The sequence below is a fragment of the Theobroma umbraticum genome, unplaced genomic scaffold, assembly GCF_002168275.2.
Source record: "Theobroma umbraticum cultivar Fairchild unplaced genomic scaffold, ASM216827v3 scaffold_95.0, whole genome shotgun sequence".
In the NCBI taxonomy this organism is placed as follows: domain Eukaryota; kingdom Viridiplantae; phylum Streptophyta; class Magnoliopsida; order Malvales; family Malvaceae; genus Theobroma; species Theobroma umbraticum.
Genome location: NW_018397257.1, coordinates 10,424,531 through 10,438,628, shown reverse-complemented (window position 1 = coordinate 10,438,628; position 14,098 = coordinate 10,424,531). Strand labels below are relative to the sequence as shown.

The 14,098-nt window shown below is 34.2% G+C and overlaps 2 protein-coding genes across 4 annotated transcripts; both read right to left on the bottom strand.

The window, feature by feature from the left end:
* Positions 1 to 2,386: 2,386 nt before the first annotated feature.
* NUDT9 (nudix hydrolase homolog 9) lies at positions 2,387 to 6,197 on the bottom strand. 3 transcript variants are annotated; one of them, XM_021422787.2, is made up of 10 exons: positions 6,016 to 6,197; positions 5,738 to 5,859; positions 5,557 to 5,631; positions 5,425 to 5,481; positions 5,104 to 5,186; positions 4,836 to 4,894; positions 4,264 to 4,412; positions 3,982 to 4,125; positions 3,241 to 3,399; positions 2,751 to 3,142 (listed from the first exon to the last, which is right to left on the bottom strand). In XM_021422787.2, exons 2-10 carry the CDS (start codon positions 5,819 to 5,821, stop codon positions 3,023 to 3,025), a joined length of 930 nt encoding a protein of 309 aa, XP_021278462.1. In that variant the 5' UTR covers positions 5,822 to 5,859; positions 6,016 to 6,197; the 3' UTR covers positions 2,751 to 3,022. The 3 variants fall into 3 exon arrangements, with proteins under 3 accessions (XP_021278463.1, XP_021278462.1, XP_021278464.1); XM_021422788.1 differs by lacking the exon at positions 2,751 to 3,142 and adding an exon at positions 2,387 to 2,735 and having other exon boundaries at positions 5,738 to 6,191; XM_021422789.1 differs by having other exon boundaries at positions 2,752 to 3,051; positions 5,738 to 6,193.
* A 6,166-nt stretch (positions 6,198 to 12,363) lies between these two features.
* On the bottom strand, positions 12,364 to 14,092 carry LOC110412228 (3-ketoacyl-CoA synthase 12-like). Its single transcript, XM_021422747.1, has one exon. It carries the CDS (start codon positions 14,084 to 14,086, stop codon positions 12,689 to 12,691), a length of 1,398 nt encoding a protein of 465 aa, XP_021278422.1. The 5' UTR covers positions 14,087 to 14,092; the 3' UTR covers positions 12,364 to 12,688.
* Positions 14,093 to 14,098: the final 6 nt, after the last annotated feature.

The following is a 14,098-nucleotide window of genomic DNA, read 5'->3' as shown; positions in this document are numbered from 1 at the left end:
CTCCATAAACCATTAAACAAATATGCACATCTGAAAGCAGCAAAAAGGTGGAAAAGATGAGGCATCAAAAAGGAAAGGGCAGCAGCATTACAGTCAAATTACAGGGGGAAAAAGCAAGTACTTCACATTGAAGGAAACACAAAAGGCCCTCACTGGTTGCTTAAAAAAAGTCTGAGGATATTTGTTTACCCTCAAAGACTTTTTTGAGGTTTATGCTTAAAAGCAGATTTGAGTAAAGTATGGTTTAAATCTCACGTGGAGGGCAAGTATCCATGGTATAGTCCAAAACCAGGCCACCCCTGTGGTTCTCCCCTCACATGGTTAAATTGAAAGCAAATTGGGTTTGGCTCCTGGACAAATGGGAATCAGCCAGTCAGCCGCAGCAACGCACGTGCTGTTTCCAGACATGGTTTATGTCATCTGGATGTCTTTTGCTTAAATCACTGCACACATAATGTTGCTGTCATTCTTTTCTTATACCAAAGGCAGATGGACTGATATAAGCATATTTAAATACTATGAACATATTGCTTTGAGAGAATAACCAGGCTTTTGTTGGCCCTTGACTCTCCAGTTAAAAATAGGTTTCCTTATCGGCATGATCTGTATGTAGAGAGAGAGAGAGAGAGAGTTTAAATTTTAAGTTAAAAAATGAAATATAAGCTTTTCACTTGACATAAATTATAAAAAAAAAATCAATGAATAAAGATAACGTCTATTCCGATATCATGGTAAAATTTTAAGATTGACATTCAATTTAATTGATATAAAAATGTTGTTATCACCACTTCAATAAAAGGTCCATTTTAATGGCTAAAACAGTGCAATATGGAAGTTTTGCATTATTGAATTGGAGACATCGGATAGAGTCGAGAGATTGATTTTTTTGACTTGGAGGGGACCTACCAGGAAAGAGGGAACAAATGGTTCATGGCTGTAGCTTGGAGAGAGAAATAAAGAATGAATATTTCATGTTTATTTCTTTTTCAAGGAACTACAGAAGAGTTCAATGTGTCTAAACAGATCCCAAGCAGCAGATATAGTCTTGGAATTTTGGTTGCCGTTGCCTTTGTCCTTCAAAACGAGAACAGAAGTTTTGTACTGGAAAATTATACCCTTTTTGGGGGCAGAGTAATCCATTAATGCAACCAATGGCATTTATCAAATGCAGTGGGGAGATCCCCACAACACCGTAGGTAAGAATGGGGACTACATCACTCAAAAAACAAGCCTGGAACAACAAGATAACGAGGAATCTTCTACACCAGGGATCTGTTCTCAGAAAAAGAACAAAAGAGCTTGATCAGGAATGTAAAAGAAACATATGAACATGATCAGGCACGAGAATTCTTCAGAATAATGGGCAATTTTTCACCGATTTTATGTAGCCACTAACTATGGATACATGATAAGGTAGCTAGAGATGTTAAGACAGAACCATGGTAGTGATAAGATATTCCTTTTCTGTACTTCTCACTGGCCAAATCTTAGAACGAGAACTGTTGACTTCGATCAGAAGGGTTGGAAACTTTCTTACTTTTTGTCAGCAAGTGGGGCAGCTCTCTTTCAGTGGTTGGAAGCTAAATTTTCATGGGCCCCGCAATGAATTGAAGACAAGTTTGATTGCAATGAACGCTTTAAGCTGCTCAAGTAGCTGATGATGATTTCCTATGGTACAAACCATCTCAAATTCAATGCAATTGATGTTGTGAAATTGACAAAACTGTTAAGTTCTTAGCTATCACTTCCTCTCAAGCTGCATATGTGAAGACAACCACATTTATTTATTTAAATGGTGAGGAAATTTATCAAACTTCATACACCAACTAACGAACTAACTAAGCAAACCCAAAATAAGAACACAATTCAAACATTTAACTCTTGACTTATGACAATTCTTTAATCCAATCTAAGTTCCCTGCAATTTCAACACATAAAGTAGAAAGCTATGGTCAAATATAGATGGTCCCACTCTTGACTGAAGTCATCCTGCCCAAGCACACTATTCTAGAGTGAGTTTCTGGTCCAAAGAAAGTTGATCATGTTAACTTGTTCGAGATAGATAATTTTTGTCAAAAGGCAAGATGCCTGAATTACCCTGAAACTTCTTCGAGAAAACCTGGAAGTCTGTTTCCAATACAATGCAAGTCAGATTCAAGAAATTTTGCAATCCAGCAGAAGAAACTTTCCTCAATAGAGGTCATAAGTAATTCCTTTGGTTTTCTACTCTCAGCTGGATCCAAGGAAAACTATCTTGTTTATTCTGATTCCTACGTATATAGCATCTATTGAATGTCCGTAATTTCTATTAGACACCAGACTGCATACAACTAGGTTGGAAATCCCTTGAAAGCAGTAGTTTGAAATGAATTTACCAAGCTGTGAATTGATAAAACTAAAATGATATTATTGCTTCACCAAAATTTTTATGAATTTAATGTTGCTTCCACATTAAATAGCAAACTTAAGACGGAAATAGAGTGATACATTCGAGCATGACTTTGTCCTTTTGCAAGCATATTATGAAAAGAATGTTTCTAGATACAAAAATTACAAACTGAAGTAATAAATTTAAATCTGAGAGCTTCTGAAAATGGAGTGGTGAAATCTTGTATAGACCAGTAAGCTATGAACCATCATCAGATATTCTTCAAGGCTCCAACCATCAGCTTATAGAGAGCAAATCCACCTTGATGGCAGCCAGGCATTTTTAATGCCATAGGCTCTAGTTCAATCTGATTATCAGAAACAAAATGCAATAACATGTTTAAAAGATATAAAGAATATAAATTTATTAACTCTGAGTAGTACAATACAAAGCTTTTCGTTGCGATATATGACTCAATCCTCGAAGACTCAGCTTTTAAAACTGTCCATTCAAACTTCTGAAAAGAAAGGTTTTTACTCTACAGCACAGCCCCAAGCACGTGAAAAGGGGGTAGAGGCTAAGAAACACTCCAGTCAACTTTAGGTCCTACCACACTTTATAATCGACCCCTCCTTCACTTTCCACCAGTGCATGCTATGCCACAGCCACTACCAAAGGCTTTGCTACAAATTGACATCGCAAGAGCACTATTGAACCACAACACCAAAAAAAAGAGCCGCCGTGGCCACCACCAAAATATTGACAAGATTTTGACTAGTAGTTTAAAAAATAAATAAATCAAACCCAGCAATTTCCGCAAAAATGAATCAAATTCTAACATTTCAAAAGAAGAAAACAAGAGGAGGACTGACCATTGAGACTGTATAAAGTTGAGTGGATTCATAGCCATCTTGTGCATTAGAATACAGCTGCTGAATTTCTTTTGATTGAAGACTACATTTAATAAAGAAAAAGATAGCTGGTCTAACATTCAAAACCCTGCGAGATATGCCAATAAAAAGCGGATCTGACTGCAAGAAGAAAAAATATTAAAGCACATATCAAATATTTTTCAAGGAGAGGATGAAATTACTCATGAACATTAAGAAAATCAATCAAGGGAAACATACTGCATTAGAAACCATGAAGGCAACTAAGGCCAGCAATATGGTTTCATTGAACAGAAAAAAAGCTATTAACTCAGTAAAGAAACTGAGATGAAAGCTACAAGAAAATAACAAAGTTGTTTTTCAACTGTCTCAAGGTGAATCATGATAGGGTCTTCTTCTTTTTGTTTGGGCACAGACTTTGATGGAAAAATGCAATTATTGTTGACAAAATAAAGCTACAACAATGAGAGCCTACTTGGGTGAATTGTATATCTTTTCCTAGAAGGGTCTTGTGTCAAGGACTACATATTTAACCTCATCAACTATGAATTTCAGACTTAAACAGTTGTAAGGTTTAAATATTATTTTCTTCAAATTGTGTCCTTCATAAAAAAAATGACTAGCAGAGCTCTATTCCCAATATTTTGACAGTTAAAATTAACCATAATTTCACAACCATGGATTAAAAGAAGCAGCACCAATGACAAACTAACTGTCACTTACTAGGGATGTAGTTGGTACTCCAATTTCCTCAACAACTTCACGAATAATGCTATCAAACATCTCTTGGGAAACCCTTTTATTAACAAGCTCAGAATCTTTTGAGTCCTTACTGTATTCATGGGTTTCTATGCCAACTTCTTGAGGCTGTCAGACCAAAGAAAAGTACAAATACACCAATGAATGCGGATGAGCATGGTATTATTCATTTTTCTGCAAAAGAATAACAGGGCCTTGCTATCAAAAAGTATGCAGATGTATTATTTTCCATTTGATCTTTATTACCTCAGGGTGGCCTCCTGGGAAAACAAAATGCCCAGGAAATTCACCAACATTGTTACTTCTTTGCAGCACTACTATTTTCTTGTCAGATGTCTCCACAATTGCAGCATTACCTAGAGGGCTTGAGGTGTGTTGACACTGTGTTGAGTCATCTGCAGAATAGTAAAGCTAATGGTCAAGAGATATGGCACCGCATGTACAATTAAACAATCAAAAAGTTTGCAGCTGTGTTTGTAACATCAAAGTTAAAACTTAGCTACACAAAAGTATTACGTAGTCTTAATAACAAAGTAACACTCAGCACCAAGAAATTAATAAAATGAATTAATCGATGCCTTTTACTGGGGAATTGATTTCTTGGAGACTATCTTTACTAAAAATTGGAAAATACTGAACAGTTTCATTTCTATCATAATTTAGGTTGTTAGCTGATTATGTTGTGACGATTTAGGACTTCACAAATAGAGACAAATTTGTGGGTTTGCAAGCTATATCAATTTGTGTTAACTGCTATAACAAAAAGAACGAGGAAGAAGCTCATCTTCAGTGAATATTGTAAATTCATATTGAGATACCTTCCGATGTAACCAAGAATTTTTCCCACGAAGGATTCAAGTTTGTTCCCACGAAAGTTCTGGTACAAAGCAGAGAGTATTGAATCATTATTAATAGAAGAAGACCCGTCAATAAGATATGATACAAGTAAATGCTTTCGCAATGGATGTCATGCTTTACCAAAATGGGAGGATACAGACATTACAAAATCGAAAAGATAGTGAAGTTAGAGCATATGCAGCATGAATAACTAAATGCACTCATAAACAAATAGAGTGAAGGAGAGACCTATAATCTGTCAACCCAAGGTGGAGGCATACGTATGATTCTTGGTTTGATCCATCTCCACTGTTCTGACTATATCCTCCATACTGTAAAATTATCCAAATGCCAACAATAATGGATGCTAATTCAAAAGAAAATTTATCAAAACGAAATAACGTCATGAATGTTCAGGCATGATAGTATTACAGAAATCTTTTTTTTTTTGAAATTATCGTATTACAGCAATTGTATCAAATTTTCTTTCCCTGCATCTCAATTAATGAAATAGAGTGCCCTGAGAGCTAAAAGTTTAAAGCATAAGAGGTAAGCAGGGCCAAAACATACCCTAAATTTCTTGCCATTGAATAAAGATGCATTTTTCTGAACCCTCAGATCCCATATCTAAGGAAAAAAAAGAAGAACATTAGAGAAAAAAAAGAACTTGACTATCAAAAACTTAAATAATTTGAAGTTCACCTGAGAAATGGAGTTCTCCAAATTTATGTCTGAATGAGGAATTCTATCGTATGATTCGTCGAAAACCACTGACAGCTTCATCCACCAAACCAACAAACGAAATCACAATGAATATTTATAATTTGGTGAAAGAAAATGAACTCTAAAGACCAAAGGAGAAGGAAAGCAAAGAAGTTAAAACCTGTGGTGGAGAAAGACCAAAAGGGCATGAGAATAAAAGCTTGTAAGCAAGAGAAGAACACCCATCAATCTCTTCCTTCTCCATTTTGAGAAATTTTAATGGAAAGTTCACGACTTCACCGCCTAGTGCTCGATGAAAGTTTTCAATGAAAAATAATACAAGTAAACAACTTTATTATTGTTATTTTTTGCCGTTTAATCCTAAGAAATCTTCGAAAATAAAAAGACAACATGAATTTCAATTCAGGTTTCAAAGGTGCAAAGCTAATGTAATTATACCCAGATTTTGATCCTGTCAGCAATCAGACACTTGCCTGAAGAGAATAATTTGACAACCTAGGCACGTTTTCTTGTTCTTTTTATTATGGTTACTTGATTGCATCCAATTCCCATAGCATGGGATCCATGGAAATGGTAATCTTAATCAAATCCCATCAATCTAATGTCATTAGGCATCAATTTAATTTGTAATCAAAGCTCATTATTATGATGCTTTTATAAAAATGACAATGAACTTTATGGGGATGAAACACCGTGTGTAAAATGGGCCTTCCTTTCCATCAAAAGTTAGGTTAGAGTGACCAGGACCTTTCTTCAAGACCTCTTTTCGGTTGCCCAATATGGTGGGCTAACTACCCAAACAACAAAAGTTGGATCTGCTCCTATAAATTTGGGGTGCAGTTGTTCTCCTCCTACCACTTGGCAAATACTACTATGTAACATAACTTTAAATTTTGAACCTGAAAATTACCCAAAAACATGTGAGCTTGACTGAGGCTAGGAGCTACTCGGAAGCTAATTCCATAGATGGTTAAGTTTGTTCAACGACATTCATATTAGGGTAAAATACATTGATTTTTTTTAATTTTTGATTATAATTATATATGAATACATTAATATTCAAAATAAACAGTTCGTCTCAAATGTGTAAATGGTGTTCATGTCTAAACATAAAATGTCTAAAATACTTTTTTTCTTTCTCTACTCTTTTTCCTTTTCTCAGGTCAGTCGATGACATTTTTTTACACCGATCGACCATCTTGTGACCAAATCTAGCTATGGAATATCGGATCCAACCAAATCTCCTCATGAGAGCTTCAGATTGGTGCTCTCTCGATTTGACCAGATTTGACGCTCCTTAGCTAGATTCGGCAATGAAAGGGTAAGCTAGGAGAGATTTTTTTTTAATAAGAGAGAAAACTTTTAAAAATAAAAAATTATAATTTATATAATAATAACTTTTAAAATTAATGAAAAGGTAAAATTGTCTTAAAAATATTGTTATGTCATCAAACAATCAAAAATATTGACAGTTGATTAACGACAGGACTTATGCATCTCATGAAAGATATTTTTTTAGACCAACTGTCTATTTTGATTATAATCAAAAATTAAAAAATTATTTATTTTGAATACTAATAGATTCTTATATAATTATGATCAAAAGTTAAGGAAGATATTTTACCCTTGATACTAATATGTTATACCTATTCGTTTCAAGCGTTTTGACATCTGCTGAAACAACATTAAATTTTACAAAAGAAAAATGTTGTTTGATAGATCCTTTCAAGATTTCTAATTGCAATATCTCAACAGTGAAGCATTTTCCTTGTGAAACTCTGCAATCAAGTATTTTAACAGAGTAACACCATGGAAGATCAAACTAAAAAGCTTGAACCCCAAAACCAGCAAAGGGGATTCATTTGTAAAAGGCTAATCATTAGCAACTTTTAACCAGCATCCAAGCTTAGCTTTAGTTCAGCTGCAAGCTAAAATAACACCACAGCTCATTGATTTCAGCAAAGTTAACTTGGGCTTGAAACACATTGTGCAATTTAATTTGGAGCAGATTTGTCTACATCTTTGCTGAACCAAAACGAAAAAATGAAACGACTATTTTTGTTTACCTTAAGAACCAAGATTGCACATAAGGGAAAGAAAGATCAAACAACCCTTTGTCGAAATCCATGTTCCTTTTATAGCACAAGAAGAACTTGATTACTTGTATGCCGCCATTAATATTAAGTTCATTGAGGCGAAATCCTCCAAAATATTTGGTGGAGACGATTGTTGCATTCAACTAATTGAGCAGCCATATTTCGCATAACTTCACATGAGAATGTAACGTAGTGAGAGAAAATGATTGCTATAGTTTTTTCTTTCTTTTTATTTTGACATTTCCAAAAAGTAGAGTGGTCTTTTCTATCTGGTTTACAGTAGAAGATTGTTTTGGTTAAAGAGAAAGATGAAAGGTAGATGAAGTAACTTTTGTGACAGATATATGATAATGTGAAATGCTGCAATGGTTGGCAGTTGCTAGTAAGCAAATTCTGCTTACAAATGCTGAGATTCAATCTCATGCTCCAACATAAAAATAATTAAAAAATTAAAAATATAACACAACAGAAAAATAAATTAGCATTTAATTAAAAAAACAGTCAAATTCTACAAAATCAATATTTGTATTTTTTTATGTAATATTTAAATTAATTATGAATATTCATAAGTTTAAGTATTACATAACTTACCCTAAATATAGTAATCAAGAGTTACTTAAATCCCAAAATGCTTGTGACGAAGCAAGTAACTCAAAAAGAAAATAAGACAATTTGAAATTCTACAATCGAAGTCTTTACTTTGTTACCTTTAGAATTGGTAAAATCTTTAGCCACCCAAATATTTAGCTTCTAACAATGATCTGCACATTGACTGAATAAGACTTACTTAAAAGTAAGATTTTACTTGTAATAGCAAGTTTGTTTTTAAAATAAAAAGATAAAAAATTCTTGTCAAATTTTATTTCTGTCATGTAAAGAAAATTATTTTTTTCTTACTTTTATGAAGCAACTAAGAAGTAGTTGAAGGCTTCGAGTTTTAGTTCGTTAACATAACATATTTATATAGCCAAACTAAGTTAGAACCTTAGATACAACTGTTGTATTTTAATTCAATTAGATCTTTATGAACCTAATTAACTTTTCATTTTATTTTGGTCTATTTCAATTAAGTCCAACTTAATTGATTTACCTTATTTAATCTCAATTATGTCACTTAATATATGTGACCTATTAGGCTCTTAACATGTTGACAATAAATATAAATACTAATCAAATATCTATTTGATAATTGATTTATGTTTATAGATCATAAGCGGCATTTGACAATATATTATAATCACCTAAATGTTAGAGAGTTAATTAAAGAATTTGACAAAGCCCTTCAGTGCTAAGCCTCTCAGTGCAATATGATTTTTTTTATCAAATATCCTAAATATATCATAAAGTATAACTCAATGTCTACTTATAACATTCCAGATTAGTTCTCATAATTCATGACTAACCTTATGAATTTAGGAAACTAACTTTTCTTAAATTCATCATGCTTTGGCCAAAACATTTATATAAGTTAATCAAGAATTCAAAATAATAGAGATACATCTTCTCATATCACTTGGGGTGATGAGTCCTCTCTTAACCACTCATTCACCTTCGTGTGCTTCATGACATACCTAAAAACACTTTGTTTAAGCATCTGGTCTCCTCCATACTCATAGAGGTAAAATCAAAGTATGTCATTCACTATACAAGATAACATAGTGTCTCAAGTCCGAGGACTAATTACACGGCTATTACATGACAACATATTCTATAGACACTTGAGTAAAATACCAAATAGAGTTCTAATAGCAGATCATGTTCAGTGAACTTGTTCTTTAACAAGCACTTACATATTATCCTCAAGTATCCCATATATTTTAATCCATGAGATCAATTGCTTATTTTTCAAGTAAAGTGACTCAACATGTACCAGTTTTTGAGCATTGTCAATGCCTTGTCTTAATAATACAATGACTAGGAATAATTTTAAAAGCATGGCTTTGATGCATAGTGATATTATAATTATAACAACTTTGCATTTCTCTTGTAGGGCTTTTATGTTCCATGAGCTTCATCCAATTAATACTTAATAACTCTTTATTATTGCACTAACATAAAGGAAAACCTCTATCACATATAGTTATACGATTAAGTATGCATTAAATGACAATATATATTCCTTGATCAATCCAATTGGCTCAAAGGCATATACCAACAATAAATGCTTCCCTGCAAGCTTTCACAATTTGACTAGATCATGCAAAATTGACCTCTACGTTTTAGGAAAGTGTTTGAACTTTAAAAGCTTATCTTCTCATGGACAAATGTTTTTTTCATGATTGGGAATAAAAAAAAAAACACCCGATAATACCAAGTACAAGTAGTAAAATTACCTTTTTTTATTAGTCAATGGCAGAAAAAAAATTAATCTAAATTGTGAAATGAGGCAATTACTTGTCATGGTCTATCATTTATTTATAAATTCATGTGATTACTAAGTATTTTTCTAAAAAATACTAGTAATGATTTTTTATGTACATGTTACAAAATTTCTCAAAAAGATAAGATAGGAGTCTAAATTTATAAGTGTGAACATTGCATTTCTCAATTCTATAATAAAATAGTATTAGAGCTAGCCCGAACTCAATTCCAATATCATGTTAAGCACTCGAGTGTAATGAAGGCATCCAGAATTCAAATAAGAGAGAATGCTATGAAATCTCACATCGAATAAATAAAAAGATTCTGAACATTTAAGTGTGTGCGTTGCATCGTCCATCAAATTGATCTTTTGAGAGAAGGTAATGATCTTATAACATTAAACCATGGCCAATTTTCGTGAACTCCAAGCTAAGTTTCATAATAAAGGAGGCAAACATTGAAAAGATCACCTAAAACATTTAAAGCACACATGCATGAATAACCAAATTGGAAATGAGAAATACCCTGTATATGAAAAATTAAAGTATAGCAACTCAATTACATAGTGATTCCTATAGTCTTATAAGTTTTAATTCAATAAAAACAAAATTGAATCTTATATCTTGTATTAAAAAGTACATATTCAATGAGACTATAAAATCAGGCCACCTCTTATTTAATTAGCGGTACATGGTTGTTGGGGGGTGGAGGGGAGGTGGTTTATGATGGTAGTACCGTTTATTTAATCCTTTTCATGCCCAATGGTCCGCCTTTGTCAGCTGAATTTGCTTTACTAAATAGACCTTCTTTGAGGGGGCTTTGTGTACTTGGGATCGTGGCATTTCTGATCTTGTTTCCTATCCACCATGTTTAGTCTCTTTGTGATAACAAATTTCTGTTGTCAAGGATATTTTTGCCAAGAGAAACTCTTTTTCTACCTAGTGATCACTTAGGAGAACACAGGTAAGTGTATCATTGGACTTGAATAGTGTTTTTATTTCCAAGTGAAAATAATAATGGTTTCTATTTCCTTTTGTTTTTTTCATATTTTGTTTCATGCTGTCTGTCAGAGGAAATGTATTTGTTCACAGTAGCAATCACAAGAAAGGCAAAGGCCATTAAATTCTCCATAACTTCATCTCTCTTTCTTAGATGGAATTAAAGAGAAAGAGGGTTAACTGCGTGTCCAGTTTAAAATGGGGGTGGTGGTGACAAGCAATGAACCTATGAAGGCCTTTTTGTGTTAGCCAATGCAGTACTGAAATGGAGCCTAGGCTGGCTGAAATGACCAATTCATGGTATGTTTTAATTGCAAAAGGTCGTTCATGGACCACTGTGACTTGCTAACTGGAGACCAATGATTTATTGCTATAATTAAGAATTTTGGGCTCGTTGGCATTTGCTGTCAGGGACTACACGTATAGGACGATAGTTAATAAATTCGAGCCCGACTTTTTACATTAAAGAATATATATATGTATATATATCTACCATGGAGTTAAATGTTACAATGCAGAATTCCTTATAATTTTATTCGTCTCTTCAATTCTTCCTTAATTGATTCATGACCATAGGTCAAATAACTCAAAAAACAGTAGGAAGTCAGTAGTCACTTTGCATTAATTTTTCTTTTTGACCAAACACCATTCAAGAATTTCACTTAAATTTCAATAAAGATATGAATTATCATTGATGAAGTAATCAGAAAGCAAGAACAGGAAAGCCTCAATTAATTTGACAATTTGTGGATGACAAATCAAATATCAAGAGTAGTAATGAATATAAATATAACTCCCAGCTAACTCTTTCTATTCTGAGTCCAACTGTAAATATTCTTCACATTTCGACCTATAAAAGCTTTATTAAATGCAACGCAGTAATAAAGAATATAATTAAGAGCATTTCTAAATCAGATCGCCACTAATCCCTTCTAACTAATAAGAGCTTGAGTTGAGGTTTACTTGACCAATTTCTGTGCACCTTTCGGTGTTAAATATATATTTCAATGTCTCATAAATAATTTCACATGTTAAAAGAGTATACTTTCACGTTTTTATTTTAATTTTTAATAAATTTTACCAACGAGTATTTTAGTAAACAATTTTTTAAAATAAAAGATAAAACTTTCACTTCAAGTACTTGAAATCAGGACATCTGGTATACATGTTGGGGATTATCATCCATAGGGGACCCTCTTCCCAATGTATGATCTTAAATGCTAAAGGTTGTAAACAAATCAAAAAGAATGAAGAAAAAAACAGTAGAACTTGAGCATGTGTTCGAGTAAAAGAAAACTCTTACTAAAAATAATAAATCCATGCACTGCTGATTGAAACTATAAGCCAAATCTTTTCTATTTCCCTTAAATTGAAATAATAAGGAGTGCCAATTAATCAAACCCTGTAGAAGGGAAAAGAAAAAATTTGAAGAAGAAGAAGAAGAACCCCAGCCTTCCAATAGGGTATGGCAAACTTCTAACCATATTGGAAGCTGCCCACCTTATTGGTGATGAATCCACCATGGGATTTAACAATACAATAACTTAACAGTATACAGTAATTTAATAATCTCAGACAGGAAATCAAAGGGAAGAAAAGAAAAAAGACCTTCAAATTGTTTCTATGTTGTTTGTCTTTCTCTTCTTTTAAAACTCTCTAGTACTCTGGAATTTTGAAGGTGCTAGGGTCTTCATTCTGGATCCAACCGTACTTCTCCATGTAAGGATTAGCCAATGACTTTGGTGGGTACCTGTCAATTTCATCTTTCCACACATTTCCATCCCCTAAATCTCTCACCACCTCCAACAAACAGCTGTTGCATTTAAAACCAGCTCCAAAGCTTATCATGAACACTCTGTCTTCTTTCTTCAACCTCTTTTTGGCTTCCATGTATGCTAAAACATACCAGAGGCTACTAGCAGAAGTGTTGCCAAATCGATGCAGAGTCATCCTAGCCGGCTCCAGATCATACTCAGTAAGATCAAGGCTTATCCCAATCCCATCAATCACTGCTTTGCCTCCTGTGTGGATGCAGAAATGGTCCACTCCACTCTTGAAGTTCACCGCAGCTTTGATTGGTCCCTGGGTAGTTCCCTTGGAAGAACCACGGCCGTTCCATTTCTTGACAAGTGACACTACCATGAACCGAAGTAGTTCCCTAACAGGCAGGATCTTAGGGGAAATAACCCTCAAATTGTCCACAAAAGAACGAGTAGCTGCTTTGGGAAGGCTTTTGCCAAGGTGAAATCCCATCCTTCCTTTCTCATCTTCCGTCTGGATACAACAATTGTAGGACTCATCTCTGGCTCCGTGGTGTGTCCTCACCAAGCATTTCAATTTGAACATTGCACGATGCCTTAAGGACTTCTTGTTTGTCAAAAGAATTGCACAGCCACCAGAACGGAACAAGCAATTAGCAAGGATCATGGATCTATCGTTGCCTGCATACCAATTTGGACTCAAAGACTCCGAGGTTACTAGCAACGCGTACTTGTTCTTGTAGGACTTAAAAACATTGCGAACAATGTCGAGAGAAATCAAACTTGCACTACATCCCATGCCGGTTAAGTTAAAAGCCTTAATGTCATGCCTCATTTTGTAGTGATTTATGATCCTAGTAGACAGAGAAGGAACCGCAGATAGCATGGAGACGTTGACGACTAGAAGATCAATTTCCTGAGCGGAAATGCCTGACCTGGACAAGAGCTTCCCGATGCTATCATAGAAAAATTCTTCCATTTCCAAGATGCCATCTGACAATGTTGGGCTCTCTTCTCTGCCAGAGAACATGATTCTTGGGGCGTAGGTTTGTTCCCCAATCCCGGAGCTGACAATGGCTTTCAACAGGAACTTGTACTCGTTGAGGCCAAGGTTCTTGTTCCTTTTTATCACCTCCCCACAGAACTCAGTCCCTACCATTCTATCATCAGCTGGCTTGTAACATTGGTAGTCTAAAATGTAACACTCTTGGTCTCTCTTGTTATCAACCCACTTCCAAATTGTGAAGAAGAGATGTAGGATTGGGAGAAGCAGCAATAAAGAGAGCAGCTCCATGACAGAAAAAAA